This window comes from Schistocerca cancellata, chromosome 5, assembly GCF_023864275.1.
Source record: "Schistocerca cancellata isolate TAMUIC-IGC-003103 chromosome 5, iqSchCanc2.1, whole genome shotgun sequence".
Taxonomy (NCBI): domain Eukaryota; kingdom Metazoa; phylum Arthropoda; class Insecta; order Orthoptera; family Acrididae; genus Schistocerca; species Schistocerca cancellata.
In genome coordinates this window covers 20,106,986-20,124,008 of record NC_064630.1, presented here as the reverse complement: position 1 = coordinate 20,124,008, position 17,023 = coordinate 20,106,986, and the positions used below count along the sequence as shown (strand labels likewise).

Below are 17,023 nucleotides of genomic sequence, written 5' to 3'. Positions count from 1 at the left end.
ACTATTAAGTTTTCGACGCATGTGCAGAATAGTTACAGTACGCTATATATTTCGGAACGGAGGACATTTTCGCCAGTCTGTGCCGGCTCACCTGAAGATGACTGTCAGGCGCCCAGTTGAAATATCGTGCGAAGTACTTAACGACGACCGGCTGCGAGCCCGAAATTTGTTTGAACAGTCAATTCGTCGGGAAAATTTTAAAATTCACACCATTATGAAGGTTTACAGGAACGTCAATAAGGGTCTTTTGCTTACAGTCCTCCATAAAAATATCCATAGCCAGGGGTGAGAGAAGTGAGCACATAGAGAAACCATCTATTTATTCATAACAGTCTCCACACCTCCTCCAACGATCCGAAATAACTGCACTGCAGATAATGCAGACAATCTCTCTCTCAATACTACTCTCCACTTTCTACAAATCTGAATTTTCACACTGGTACTTCACTCCTTGTTTAAAACAGATAATATCTTGGATGAAGAATAATTTTAAAGATCAATATTAGTTTGTGGTCTTTTCCTGATGGCTCTTAAGCCCCCTCGTTCTCTTACACCCCCTTTCCTATTTCTTTCTGCTGCAATTGTTTTTAACTGTTGTCTACTAATATTCTGTCACATGACATACAACTTCACTACCTTTTACATTATAGTACAATGACCTCTAAAGCTAAGCTGTTAAGTGAATATGTTGTGACCTCTGTAGGAAATACAATGTTGAATCACCTCTGTAGGAAATACAATGTTGAATCTAAACAGTAGCAATACGTAAGAAAAATGTGATACGCAGAAGACAATCCTTTAAGTAGGACTGTTATTTCATTAAGTATATACACTGATCAGCCAGAACATTATGATCACTGACCTACTATTGATATAAACCAGTCCATCCATTGCAGGCAGCATCACCTGGCAAAGAATGACTGCTTGCCAGACACACACATGGTGTGTGCAGTGTTAGTGTGTGTGCTGTCTGTCTGTAAAATGTGAAAGGCCCGTGATCTATCAGAGTTTGACAGAGGTCAGATTGTGATGGCCCAGGGGCTCGGCACGAGCATTTCAGAAACTCCACAGCTTGTCGGGTGTTCGAAGAGTGCTGTGGTGAGTGTCTTCAACACATGGTGAAACCAAGGTGAAACTACGCGCAGACATCGTGGGGTTGTGCGACCCTCTCACTACAGATGTCGCATGTCATAGGCCGGGCAAACTGGTAAAACAGGACATGTGTCGAACTGTGGCAGAACTAACATCAGACTTTTATGTTGGGCAGAACAAAAGTGTGTCTGAACAAACAGTGCACTGAATACTCCTAATTAGAGGCCTCCACAGCCAATGAACCACGCATGTGTCAATGTTAATGTCACGAGATCGGCAACTACGACTGAAATGGGCATGTGACCATCAGCAATGGATGTTGGTGCAGTGGTAGAGCATTGCATAGTCTGACAAATTGCAATACCTTAATCATCATGGTGATCGCAGGGGGGCAAATGTGTTGCCTTCCAGGGGAACAGCTCCTTGACACCTGTACTGCAGGACAGAGACAAGCTGGCAGTGGCTATATTATGTCTGGGGCATATTCATGTTGGCATCCATGGGTCCAAAGGGCTCATGCAAGGCACCATGATGGCAAAGGAGTACCATATACCAGTTGCAGACCATTTAACGCCTTTGTGACAATCATGTTTCCCAAAGGCAGTGGCATTTTTCAACAAGATAATACACCATGTCACAAGGCCAGGCGTCCGAGGTCGCAGTTCAAGGAACAGAGCGGCGAGTTATATAATTGATGGGCTGGCCCCACCATTCACCCAATCTGAACGCGACTGAACATATCTAGGATGTGAATGAATGTGGCATCAGAGCTCATCGCCCCCGTCCCCAGAATTAGGTGACCTGTGTGTGTGTGTGTGTGTGTGTGTGTGTGTGTGTGTGTGGGAGGGGGGGGGGGGGGGGGGCGTGCGCAGACAAAGGCTCCACCACTGGTGTAATGAATCACCGTGACTACCTCACTGAAGGCTTCAGTCAACTGTCTGCTTCCTCCATTAACATCCCACCCCATTAGTCCAATGTAATCTCCTACTCACATTCTTAGTCCCATTCCAGAGCCTCTCCCCTGAATTCATCTCCCTTCTCATGCCAGTGACCCCACAAACACCTTCTCTCGCATCCACTTCACCTCATTCTCCTTCTTGGATATTGAGCTCCACCACTCTGATGGATCCATCCACACTTCTATCCACGTTAAATCTACTAGTCACCAACAGTAGCTGCCGATACTGAATTTAGGTTGTTCATTAAATTACTGCGAAGTCTAAACCACACCAAAAATAAAAAAAACTGTTTGTAAAATGGCAAAATAGAACACCCACTAAGATTTACAAATTTCAACGGGATTAAGTTGCTGGTGACCATAATAATTCAAATAATCCCACATCCTTTATACAGTGACCAGCCAAAACATTATGGCTACCAACCTACTATTGGTACAAACCTGTCCAGCTGATAGCAATGTCACCTGGTGAGGAATGACTGCTAATCAGACACACACACACAGTGCTTGTGGTATCAGTGAACATGCTGTCTGTCTGTAGAATGGGGAAGGTGTGCAATCAATCTGAGTTTGACCGAGAGCAGAATGTGAGAGCCCGGAAGTTAGGAAAAAGCATTTCAGAAACTGCACGACTTGTCAGGAGTTTTTAGGAGTGCAGTGGTGAGTGTCCTCAATAAATGGCAAAACAAAGATGAAACCAGTCCAGATGTCGTGGGGTTGGGTGGTCACCCCTCATAACAGATGTCTGATGTCATAGGCTGGGCAGACTGGTAAAACAGGACAGGCAGCGAAGTGTGGCGAAACTAAAATCAGATTTTAATGCTAGGCAGAGTGCAAGTGAGTCTAAACACACAGTGAACACTTCTAATGTTGGATTTGCTTCCATGCCATGATGTGCCACCACTGTTAATCCCTGCCAAAGGTGGACATACCGGCTATTACGTAGGTGGTCGTAATGTTTTGGCTGATCAGTGTCATTAGTTTTATGAAAGACAGCCACTGACAAATAAGTGGAATATCCTCTCCTCCTTCCTACAACAAATCCTTATTCAAAAAAAGGAAAGTTGCAAGCTACCTCCACTAATTATGTCTACATTTCTCACTGCCTTAATGTGCTGTAGAAGTTCCTTCTTCATGAAGAGTTTAATACTCATTGTTGGTCTTAGTGTCACACGGTCTTCAACACCCCCTCCCCACACACAAAACATAATAGACTGAAACAGACTGCAGTAAAACTGTGTCTTTTATGGTAGGCATTCAAGTGTTTTGTGTCATATCATTGAAAGGTCGTCACCAGTGACACAGGCACATTGTAGTAATTGTAATACATTACTTAGTCTTTTGTACGGCAAGACTAGAGCATAAACCACATAAAAGTACCAAAGCTGTAGACAACAATGTAGTAATGAAGTACATGCTGTAAATGAATTAGTACTGCATAATAAACATAAAGAGACAACTTCATGTGCAACACATATGTTGCACGAGTGAACTCACCGACTAGATTCCAATCATCAGCTTGTCCTTGACCTAATGTTCCTTTCTTCTTCTTCTTTTTTCTCTTTGGATCATTTGATATACTTGTTGCTGGTGAGTCCTGGAATCCTGATATTACAGGGGATACTTGCTGGAGAAAATGTTCTTGCTGTCCATTTGCAAGAGATATCTGAGGCACTCCTTTTCCCGACTGGTCGGTTAACCCCAATAACACAGACGATTTCATCTGTGCCTGCTGCTGCTTAGGTTGTTGTTGTTGTTGTTGCTGCTGTTGCTGCTGCTGTTGCTGCGGCCGTGGCTTGAAACTCGATGCACTAGTTCCTACTCCTCCAGCACTTTCCTGGAGTCCATTTTGCTGCACAACATGTCGATTATTTGAATCATTTCGGATGGCTATTCGATGCTGGGGAATGCTGTCACAATTTAGTGCTCTACATGATGCTGGCACATTTTCTTTCCCTCTTAATATGCCTCCAATTTGTCCACTGGCAACTGGCCCAGATGCCTTCTTACCACTAACATGCTTCACAATTCCATTTTTTGAGGTTACATCGACACCGATGTTGTCAGGAAGGTATTCTTGATGATTAGTCTGCGGCACAGGTTGTGGAAATCTGTTTCCTGCTGCAATAGCTTGCTGGAGGGCAGGACTTCTAATTGTAACTGTTGACCCACTTACTTTGATAATTGCCGATTGAGATGTACGACTTGATGATGCCATATCAGGCTGAACAGTTGCAGATTGTTGCTGCTGCTGTTGCTGCTGCAGGCGTAGCAATTTCTGACCGCTTGTCGTAACCTGAGTTTGATTCCTTGTAACTGTGGTCAACTGTTGAGACAATGTTGAATTACATGTCTGTACTAACTTGTCTCTATGCTCACTGTTACTCAGATTGGAAAAACCGTTGATTACATTAAGACTGCCATCTTGATTGCCATTCTTGTTCTTTTTCTTATTTTTCTTCTTCCCTTCTGTAATAACTCCAACATTTTCTGAAAATAAACAGAACAACAACAACAATAATAATACCATGGAAAAATAAAATCATTAAATTTTAATATCTTTTGGTTGAAACTGAAGTAAAATTTTTGAAATACTGAATGATACATCAAACAATGGCAGTGTCTTAAGCCAGAAATCGTTACTGCAAAAATATTTTATGTTAGAAAGCTTTTTTGTTGAATGTTGCAGTCGAAATGTAGTGCATCTGAATTATTTAACTGATGTGACCTACTGGGAAACAACAGAAGACACTTGGATGAAGAACCAGTAGATGCTAAACACTGAGTTATGACTCTTTCCACACTTTACAAAAACAAGGAAAAATTTTTTGGACCACAACAAATACAAAGTTTGAGCAAAAGTAACGGCAACATTTCCCCCCCCCCCTGCAGACATCAGCCCTGCTGAAAAATGCAGTATATACAGATGGAAAGACGAGTTGGGAACTATAAGTGTGGACACTGAAAAACAAGCGAACATTGTGCCTCACATATTTATTACCGCAGTGTACAGGACAATATTGGTTTCAGGGTGCAATATGATTACAGCACAGCACACAAACAGTTGACATGACAGAAATGCATCTAAAGGCCCTCAAAGTAATCCCCTGCAACATTCACACACGCTACCAACAATGTGGGAGCACTGAATACCACCTGCATCACCATTTGCCACACCATGTCTGAATAGGGTCACCTGTTGCCACACAGCATTAGCAATAACCATCTCATGTCGCACACTGCCTGCCATGTAGTGGTTCCTTTAGCTTTTGTATGAGATTATAGTCACAGAGGGTAAGGTCAGGAGAGTACAGCAGGTGCTCCAATTCCCCCATCCCCAGGGTCGTAGTTGCCACTGTGTACACACTGCTTTATGGGATTTTGAATTGTCATGCAGTATGATTCCACTGTCCACAAGATCTGGATGTTTCTCCCAAACACCATGTTGTTCCCATTGCATCAGGGAGCCCTCTAGTACTCAGTGCTCACAGTTCTGCCACATGGAACGAAGTGGCACAAAGTGATACCCTGAAGTCATATGTGAAGATCACTGCCAGTTTCTCAGGGGAAAGATTCTGATAGAACTTCTACTGCCTTGGTGATCTGGCACATCACCACTTTGCAGACTGACATTTAGAATTTATTGAAGGCGATTATTTGGGACAGGAAAAGGCCACTGTCCTGCTGTTAGCATGCTAGGTGGTGAGAATATTTTGCATATCGCATCCACCATTGAACTTCCGACAGTACATGCGGTACCCACAGTGATGAGATTTTGTGCAGTTGCTGCTCTGCCCACAATACCCCATGGGTGGAGGGTTTCTAGATACCAATTGCCCTCTCCAACCCCTGTAGCAACCATCATCTGCCTTCCTCCAGTAGCTGCCTGATGATGGCACATGCCATGTCAGTCCGCATACTGACAGGTCTTCCCGAGCTTTGCTGACCACTGGCAGCCAGAAGCCCTTGCTGAAACTTCTCTATTCATACTGTGACATTCTGTCACATTTCTCTCTTGGAGAACGGCTATTTTGACTAACTGCAACAAAATATAAAATATACATACAAAACATGAGTGATCGCGCGCGACTCTCCAAAATTTAATGTGTTTTGTGCAGTTTCACGGGAAAAGGTGTATGGTCCAAAGAGTTTGCCTCTGTATATGTCTGCTTGTGTCTGTATATGTGTGGATGGATATGTGTGTGTGTGTGTGTGTGTGTGTGTGTGTGTGTGTGTGTGTGTGTGCGCGCGCGCGCGCGTGTATACCCATCCTTTTTTCCCCCCCTAAGGTAAGTCTTTCCGCTCCCGGGATTGGAATGACTCCTTACCCTCTCCCTTAAAACCCAAATCCTTTCGTCTTTCCCTCTCCTTCCCTCTTTCCTGATGAGGCAACCGTTGGTTGCGAAAGCTAGAATTTTGTGTGTATGTTTGTGTGTCTATCAACGTTCCAGCACTTTTGTTTGGTAAGTCACATCATATATATATAAAAACAAAGATTTTGAGACTTACCAAACAAAAGCGCTGGCAGGTCGATAGACACACAAACAAACACAAACATACACACAATATTCAAGCTTTCGCAACAAACAGTTGCTTCATCAGGAAAGAGGGAAGGAGAGGGAAAGACGAAAGGATGTGGGTTTTAAGGGAGACTGTAAGGAGTCATTCCAATCCCGGGAGCGGAAAAGACTTCTCAGGGGGAAAAAAGGACAGATATACACTCGCACACACACACATATCCATCCGCACATACACAGACACAAGCAGACATTTGTAAAGGCCTTATATATATCGTAATTTAAATGTTACCAAAGTCTCCACTCACTCACTGACTCATCATATACTCATCATCTACCAACCCACACTACTAAGAATAGAAGCTTGAAATTTGCAGAGAGATTGATCTTGCACTGTAGATGTCAGTCATTTTTAAGAAGGTAGTTTTCATCCTTTATTTACAGAGAGAGATATGTCACCTATGTCCGTCAGGGTGTTTATTAGAGTATCATGTACAAATCTGAAGTAAATCAGTGAAGAACTTTTCGAGATTTTGGTAACAGTTAAATTACAATATGTCTTCTTACATACAGACAATATCATGAAAAGTGTATATTGCCATCCAACATACAGCAGAGATGTTCAGTCACTGACAGGTACAACAAAAAGACAATCGGACCAGTAAGCTTTCGGCCAAAAAGGCCTTTGTCCTACACTCACCAATCCCCTTCCCAGCCCTATTCCAGCACTACACAGCCCTCTAGTCCACTAACGGACACTCAGCACTCAGTCTTAAAACTTCTCTCCTTTTCTGACCCCCCCACCCCACCCCACCCCCTTCCCACTCTCCGTCTAATTTCCCAACTGCATCTACCTGCCCTACCCTCTCTTCATCTCATCCCTGTATGCTCCCACAAGAAGCACTTCATTCCCAACCCCCACACTTACCCTGGTATCCCTCTCCATCCCCACCCCAGCTTCCTCCTTACCCTACCACCCAGACCGGTTCTCCCATCATGCGCTGCTGCTCGCATTCTGGCTTCAGCAGCCAGAGATAGTAGTCCTGTGTGTGTGTGTGTGTGTGTGTGTGTGTGTTTGGGGGGATGGGGGTGTTTGAAGGAGATTTGAACCCAGACCACCTCTTCTGCAATCCAACACCGTGTCTACATAACTGTGATGGTGTGGCTATTCAAATGCACTTGTTGTGCATCTTGAATTTTTACTGTTCATTGTTTCTATTTTGCTTCTTTTTTCACAGTTCAATACACCTCCTTCCTGTTTTTATGCTTGATCTGTATTCAGTTCTTGAACGCTATCCACTGAGCCATATTACCACTAAATCCGAGGGGCGGGTTGGTGGGTTGAGGGGGAGTGGGGGGTGGGCAGGGTGGGGAGGGGCGGGTTGCAATGGGGAGATTCCTCCTTAGTAATAGGATTCAATCGCATACACCCAAGACTACTGACACTTAGGATGAAAGGGAAATTCTTCAATTACTCCATATTTAATGCCCATCCACCAACTGAAGAATCATTGGAGGAGGAAAAAGAAGCTTTCTATGAATCTCTGGAAAGAGCATATGATGAAACCGCAGTGCATGATATAAAAACACTAGCCAGAGACCTAAATGCTCAGGTGGTAAGAGAACAGATCTACAGACCAACGATTAGTATCTATAGCAAGCACGCCGTAAGTAATGACAACAGGGCAAGGTTGATACTATCTGCAGCATTTAGAAACGTGTGTTCACACACAAGGAAATGCGTGATGGAACTTGGACAGCACCAAATGAAAATACAACAAACCAGATTGACCGTGTTCTAATTAATGCAAGGCACAAGTCAAACTCACTAGATGTAAGGAGTTTAAGAGGTCCAAATATATACACCTACCATTTCCAGGTTTGAGCATAGGTGAGGGCAAGAATATTCAAGCACTGAAATGAACCCAGCCCATGACACAGAAATATAACATCACATCTTTAAAATCAGAGGAAGCAAGGGCCCAATACCAGGAGCAAATAACTCAGGCCCTTGGAAACGCTGGAGAATGTAATAAAATTGAAGATCAATGGGAAAAGACAAAAAAGACAGTGCAGACAGCAACAAGCGAGATACTTGGGAACAATGTTAGGCAAACAATAACCTCGTGGTTCAGTACCGAATGTGAAGCAGCAAGAAATGCAAAAATGAAGCATACAGAAGGACATCACAACCGTATTGTACGAGGAGGATAATGAAAGACGATACAGAAAAACAGAGAATTGAAAAAAGGTCCCATCAAAGGAAAAAGGAGGAAGTGGATGAAGGCAAACACTGAAGAAACAGAGCTTCAGAAAAAGTGAAAACAAGGCATGAAAATTTTATAGAGAGGTGAACAAGGCATGGAAACCTCTCAGGGCAGAACAAGTTTAATGAAAGATGACAAAGGCAAAATTATAAGCGAAGAGAAAGAGATAAGCGAGAGGCGGTGTTGCTACTCCGAAAACTCCTTAATCCAGACTAGTTGTGCCAAGGAACCCAACAAACATACAGAAGGAAGAAGACACAGTTAACAGTGTGGACCAATCTAACTTAGAAGAGGTGAGAACTGCAATGAAGAAATTGAAGAACAACAAGGTGGCAGGAACGGACAGCATTCCAATAGAACTTTTTGAAGCAAGGAGGCTCTGAATTGGAAAGGAACATCCTGAAACACATTGCTTAATTTGAGATATAAAATCCCCTTTAACATACTGTACGACTGACTCCTTCCAATAATACAGCGGGACATGGGGCCGTACCAATGGGGATTTTAACCCAGTAAGACAACTGTTGAATAGATATTTACTCTAAGACAAATTCTGGAAAAAACAAAGGAATATGGGGTTTAAATGTATCATCTTTTTATTGATTCTAAAGTAGTACAATAGTATACACAGAAAGCAACTATATGAAGCTCTAGGTGAATTGGGTGTTTAAAAAAAGGATAATAAGAATAACAATAAAAGGAATGCAAGGTAGCATAAAAACTGTAGAGTGCTGTCCAATACTTTGTAAATTTATATGGAGTATGGCAAGGTGATGTGCTGGCATGCCTCCTACTCAATGCTGCACTGGAGAAGGTGACGGAGAGAAGCAAATATCTTGAGTAGGGGAATGACTTTTCATAAATCTGTGTGAACATACTGGACTATGCGGATGACTTTGACGTAGTAGCGAGAACTCTGATTGCAATGGAAGAAACATTCACCATACTTTTAACAGGTCATCGAGAACATAGGGCTAAATATGAACAAGCAGGAAACAAAATACCTAGCAGCTGGGAAAGTGCACAGGGAGAACATGCCAGCTGAAATAACGATGGGTAGATATATCTTTGAAACAGTCAATCAATTCAAGTACCCGGGTTCAACTGTAAACAGTCTAAATGATACTTCCTATGAATTAAAGCAGAGACTAATTGCAGCCAATAAAGCTTATTTCGCCTTAACAAAGCTTCTATCTTCAAGGCCCCTGGCTAGAACTACAAAACTAACCATCCATAAAACACTGATCAGACGAATGCTCACATATGCCTCTGAAACCTGGGCTCTGACAGCCAAAGGATGAATCGCTGGAAGCATTTGACGGAAGGATACTTGGGAGAATCATCAGCCCAATTTGCAAAAGGAAAAGATGGAGGAGATACAACCATGAGTTGTACGCAACCTACAAAGATTAGCCTGTTACAAGAACTGTGAAGTTATCTAGGCTGAGGTGGGCTGGATATGTGACACAGATGAAAGATACAGAAATATCAAAAAAAAAAAATTATAATGAAAGCCAGGTGGACAGAGAGGATGTGGTCAACTGAAAACTAGACGGGTTGTTTTGGGGGAGGAGACCAAACAGTGAGTTCATCGGTCTCATCGGATTAGGGAAGGATGGGGAAGGAAGTCAGCCATGCCCTATTCAAAGAAACCATCCTGGAATTTTCCTGGAGAGATTTAAGGAAATCACGGAAAACCTAAATCAGGATGACTGGACACGGTATTGAACCGTCGTCCTCCCAAAAGCGAGTCCAGTGTGCTAACCACTACGCCACCTCGCTCAGTGAACTAGATGGGAGGAAAAGTCAGAGAAGGCCTTTGGAAGATGGACTACAGGAATAGAAAACACACACAGGAAAATGGGCTAACCCACAAATGTGAAAGCTTAGAGAGAAGTGTTGCCATCTGTTGTTGGGTATGGGAACTATCAAAATTGATAGTGGTCTCACCTCAAAATATCATTTAGGGGCGAGACCAATGTCAATTTTGATAGTTCTCATACCCAGCAATGGATGGCAACACTTATCTCTAAGCTTTTACATTTGAGGGTTAGCCAGTTTTTCCACAAACTTCTTCAATTGGAAAACGCTAGCTGGGACTGGGATAAATTTAAGGAGATACTTGAAGGAGCCAAGACTAGTTACAAGTGGGCTACGTCTCCAAAAATTTGGGTACCATATAAAAATATGAAATAAACTGATCAAGAACTTTCCAGCATTTTGCTAAAATCCTTTCCCTTTTATATGGTATACATATATTTACAAACTATATACCTTTAAAAAATGTGATGCCCACTTCCATCTGCACGTTTATTAGTGTATCGTGTACACATTTGAAGCAAATAGGTCAAGAACTTTTCACGGCTTTTGGTAACAAACTACAACTTGTTTTTATATAGTAGCATAGGTTATCACCTATAATGTTTGCTGATGACATGAGTCAACTGATTAATGCACACACATCAGTCACATCAGACCATAAGTGCTGGTAATTACTATCAATTCACAATCAATATTTTCACTTCTTAGTTAATAAACAGTTAGATAATTCTAAACTGATCCCTAATTTCCCCCCCCCCCCCCCCCCCCAAATCAAACTGCAAACAAAAATAAATTTTTAGTTCTGTCAACTACGCTGCACTGAATGTTGTCACCTGCAAAAGAACAATCAAAATTGTCACCGGATAGTTTGGTGTTGGCTTTCTTTACAACTGGATAAATGGAGTTAGTAATTACATCTGTGTAAAAAGCTATGCAGAAACCAGATTGGTATCCACCAAAACTATGAAATTCTCAATCCTATCACAGCTTGACACATACCTTTTAGCCGTGTGAAAGACACATGTTGAAGACCTGTCTTACGCAACCACACAGCAGTCTGGTCACTGATATATAATATAGGGGAATTCAAACATTCTACATTATTATGGCAGTCCCAGTTCAAAGTGACACCATTACATGACACTACTTTTCAACATACTCACCAAGTCTCTATAAACTACGGTCGAAACATTTATCAGTCGTTCAGTTCTCCAGTGATACAAATGAGCTCCTTGGCAATCGAGCCTCCGAGAACCACTGTGTGAATACTGTAATCATTAGGTAACCTACAATTGCTGTGAATTAGTTCCTCGATTGCCTGAACATGTCATCCATGGCCTGAATCAATGGCCTTTCTTCCCTATCAGCATCACCGATGTCTGTGCAGACTTGGTCACATTGTTGACAACATTTCACTACAGCTGGATGCAACATTGCATTTAGTTCTTTTACTGCTAGAATTTCACGTTGAATCTGTGTACAATTTACACGTTTTGCCCACAAGAATCATACTATGCAATACACTAGGGTAGTTTGAAAAGTTCTCGGAATCACCACGAGAGGTCAGCACTAGTGCAACAAGTTGTTCACGTGATATTCATTGGACTGTTGTCGGTAAACACGTGACACATCAGTGCTCTTGGAAGAGAGCTGTGGCGGTGACGTGGCCCTGTCATCGAAGACGGAAAAAAATATATATAATATATTGAGATTCAAGCAGTTATTAAGCACTTATTAAGTACTTCGTAAAGAAAGGTATGAAAGCAAAGGACATTCATGCCAATTTTCAGAATACACTGGGGGACCGTGCTTCTTCATATTCAACTGTCGCCAAGTGGACAAATGAATTTAAATTTAATTGGGAGATCTTAGATGATGATCCACGCAGTGGTCGGCCAAGATGTGTCACTACTCCAGAAACCATTGCAAAAGTGTACAAAATGGTCATGGAGGATCACCAATTGAAAGTGGGTGAAATTGCTCATGCTTGTCAGATGTCATCTGAAAGAGTATTTCACATTTTAACTGAAGAATTAGAAATGAAAAAATTATCTACAGGATGAGTGCCGCGACTCTTGACACTGGATCAAAAATGCATGAGAATGGACGTACTCGGAACAATGTTTGGCCCGTTTTAGGAGAAATGAACAAGATTTTTTGCACCGGTTTGTGACCACAGATGAAACTTGGGTGCACTACTATACCCCACAGACAAAACAACAGTCAAAGCAGTGGAGACATGCCGATTCTCTGCCACCAAAGAAAGCAAAGACAATTCCTTCAGTGGGAAAGATAATTCTGTTTGTGGATTATCTCCCCCCTAGGCAAACAATTACTGGAGAATACTATGCTAACCTCCTGGATGAATTGCAACAAAAGATACGTGAAGAAATACCAGGTTTAGCAAGGAAGAAAGTCATCTTCCATCAAGGCAATGCACATCTGCGCACACGTGCCTTCGCCATGGCAAAATTACACGAACTAAGATATGAATTGTTGCCACATCCTCCTTATTCACCTGGTATGGCTCCATCAGACTTCCATCTCTTCCGAAAACTGAATTTTCTTTTTGTTGGATGAAGATTCACTTCAAACAAAGAACTGATAGCCAGAGTTGACAACTATTTTGCAGGCCTGGAGAAAACTCATGATTGAGATGGGATCAAAGCACTGGAATATTGTTGGACCAAGTGCATTAATCTATAAGGAGACTACATTGAAAAATAAAAAAAGTTCCAATGATGTAAGTACTTTTTTTCTATTCTGTTCCAAGAACTTTTCATAGCGCCCTTGTACTTCAACTTTGGAGTAATTTTCCAGTTGGCACCCCATTTCACTGTGATTCAACTGCTATCTGTTCTGAGGCAGAACTGTCTCTGCAAGAAACACAGAACTTGTATACTCTTCTAACATTTCGACAATGTCCCACTCTTTTAGTGCAATGCTCTTAGAGTAGGACAACGCATGCAAGTTATTCCATTAAAGAGAGGGCCACAGGTGAAAGCAAGCCATATCATAAATCAATTTTGTTGTAACCACTTCATAACTGCAATGTGTGCGTAACCAACAGCAAGACATACATTTACGGAAAGGCCACTGCCAAACTATGGAAGAAGGCAACTTTGAATAGATGTCTGAATTTCAATAGGTGCTTCACGGTTGTAGCCCTTTTGATATTTCTGACCAACCCTGGCTTCTCTGAATCATACGGTCCCACAATCCTTGTGACCTTGCTAACAGTCCTATCCTCAAACTCCTTGGTCCCCTATTCCTGTTCCAACTACGGACAGGTCACAGGTATGTGCTCCCTATTTCAAATTATTTTCTGATGTTACATTACTTTATTACATTATACATTATATTACATATTACTTAATATTGTCAAAAATTGATTGTTTTCTCTGTTAAACTATATTGTGAGTGGGCTGCTGCTACCATTTTAACGTCCTATACTCACCCCAACCCTTGCCTGCATGTAATCCTGTATGAAAATGTCAGCATATTTTGTCTCATATGAGCAAGCAATATTTGTCAAGTGTTCCCACTATCTTCTCCCCCACCCCCCAAACTCCATATCACCTGTGTCTTGCCCATCAATTGATCATTTTACACGCTCTTGCGTTAAGTGATTATCTTTTCCAATACCATTGTTTCTGCTTCACTAATGCATTTATATTCTAGTATGCATTTGAACACAAAAGCAGACAAACAGTATAGATAAAAAAATTTCACATTTTATCTCAAGTCAAAGCATTTCTTTTTACTGAGTTAAATGTTCTTACAACAGGAGGTAACAATATGTTGTTGAGCGAATTATATTCTTGCATAGCTCAGTTAACAGAGCAGCAAAATATACATACACCATAAAAATTATAGCTGGTATGGACTAATAAAACAAGAGGTATCAGTCATCAAAGTTATGATGAAGATAATGTGAGTACAAATGATTTATAATACAATGGTTTATTTGAGATAAATAGCCAATAATGTGATATGAAACACACTCTTACAGAGTTTACTTACTTGACTACATCATTAAAGACAAAAAATACACTAGTCAACAATAACAGCATGGTCAGTGCATAGACAGTTCTCGCCGTGTGCACATTTGATGAGAGCGTGTTGGTCGCAGTTCTCATGGAAACTCTCTTTCGTTACTCCTTCTTCAAAGGAGTACTTCAAGGGTGTTTGAAATACACTTGGAAAGTATTTGGTGTAGCGCATCGAAAAAATGCAAATTTGATTAAGTTGCAGAATCGTGCTACCGAAAACTGGAAACACACAAATGACTGAAGGCATAAGGAGTGTTCTTTATGTCACATGTTAACGTCATTGTCAAAATATACCATAATTGTATCTGTGATAAATTTCGTAAAATTTTTGTATGCACAGAAGAAGAAAAAATCGGCAGGTGGTACAGTGCCTGTGCACTTTGCTAGAATGAGTTTCTTGATGAGTTCAATGACTTTATGAACTGTAGAGTTGTATAGTTCATCATCTCTACTGGCTGTCCAGGAGTCAACTACAAGAAAGGCTTCAGTTTTTCCTATTATATCTGGCCACATTACTTGTTCTAGAGAACACTTTTAAATCCCTCATCATCTTATTAGCATATTCAGTACATTTATATTTGCAGGAAAATGGCCAGTCAACAAGGACATACAATTGAGGTAGCAGCACACCATCCATCACAATCCCAGGCATTATCATATAAGAGTGTGTGTTTGCCGCTATGGATCCAACTGCAACACAGACATGCTTACTTCCCTTCACTGTGGGAGTCCATCCAGATTGTAACTCTTCATCAAATATCCATTGGTAAGCCTTAATTACTTGAGCTGGTCACAGACTTTTTCCTTAATGAGAGACTTGATTTCTCTCCGAACTGATAAGCTTTTTGTTGAATATCTGTACGCCTTCAACCAACCGATTGCTAACTTTGTGGGTTATTTTGCAACAGATAACTTTATTCCTACATTTAAATTTACTTACCCCCGAGTTGGTAGCTTTGAACTGCAGTGAATTGGGAGGGTCACTTCCTGTCTATTTTCAGTGTCCACAGTCCCAATGTGTTGTCATGTATTATTGTGTCTTCCTGTCTCTATGCTATAAAATGATCATATAATTCACAATTTATCACATCCTGGAGAATTTTTGGGTTTGACGAATGATGTTTCAGCCTGTTTTCAAAGTTTTGTAGCACAGTCTTGCTCTTTATTTTCCTTTTCTATGCCAACACTGTTGTAATTTTCAGCACAGTGTCACATCATGCTAATCCAGGATGACACATATGGGGAAGATCAACATTTCCAGCTTTTCCTTTGGTTGTTTAGTCCATATCTTGTACGCATCAGCCAGATATCCTTCTGGAAACTTGATTCGTTTCCTCATAGGTGATGGCTGATAAGACGAACTGCTGATTCCTTGGAAATCCACAGGTGACCCTGGAAATCCACCACTGGTGACGTTGCTTTGTCTCTCACTGCCATGACACTAATTTTCTTCATCTGGTGTGTCTTCCATCTCGTACCACTTCATGTGAAAATGTAGTAACCTTTGCTGTTAGAGCATCCTCTTCTGTCAACTGTTGCTTTATTTGTTCATAAATAACATGCTCTTCTCCTGCAAGTATATCAGCTACAATACCTAAGTACTCCACCAACAGTTTCACGACAACTACCTGTCTCATTGTTCAGGGTGAAACACTTGCTAACTCTGCAACACACTTCCACACCACAAAAATAATCTGATCTACTCTAAAAGAAAACACAAATCCATATGACATATTGTGACCACCGTACTGTTCACAGAGTGAGACGTACATGAAGGGCTTTAATAGACGGGGGTAACCTATTACTGCCCCACTTATTCCTCCCTCTCCTGTCAACACTGTTGCAGCATAGCTTTACAGTTTTTCTTCCTAGTCAGTAACAAAACAAAAATACACTCCTGGAAATGGAAAAAAGAACACATTGACACCGGTGTGTCAGACCCACCATACTTGCTCCGGACACTGCGAGAGGGCTGTACAAGCAATGATCACACGCACGCCACAGCGGACACACCAGGAACCGCGGTGTTGGCCGTCGAATGGCGCTAGCTGCACAGCATTTGTGCACTGCCGCCGTCAGTGTCAGCCAGTTTGCCGTGGCATACGGAGCTCCATATCAGTCTTTAACACTGGTAGCATGCCGCGACAGCGTGGACGTGAACCGTATGTGCAGTTGACGGACTTTGAGCGAGGGCGTATAGTGGGCATGCGGGAGGCCGGGTGGACGTACCGCCGAATTGCTCAACACGTGGGGCGTGAGGTTTCCACAGTACATCGATGTTGTCGCCAGTGGTCGGCGGAAGGTGCACGTGCCCGT

The 17,023-nt window shown here is 41.9% G+C and overlaps 1 protein-coding gene across 3 annotated transcripts in view; it reads right to left on the bottom strand.

Moving 5' to 3' along the window:
• The window catches only part of LOC126187359 (uncharacterized), a 262,249-nt gene that overhangs the window by 29,862 nt on the left and 215,364 nt on the right, over positions 1 to 17,023 (bottom strand). For all 3 annotated transcript variants that reach the window (XM_049928392.1, XM_049928394.1, XM_049928395.1), the window contains exon 18: positions 3,548 to 4,540. In XM_049928392.1, coding sequence (XP_049784349.1) covers positions 3,548 to 4,540 — 993 coding nt within the window. The remainder of the gene's footprint in view (positions 1 to 3,547; positions 4,541 to 17,023) is intronic.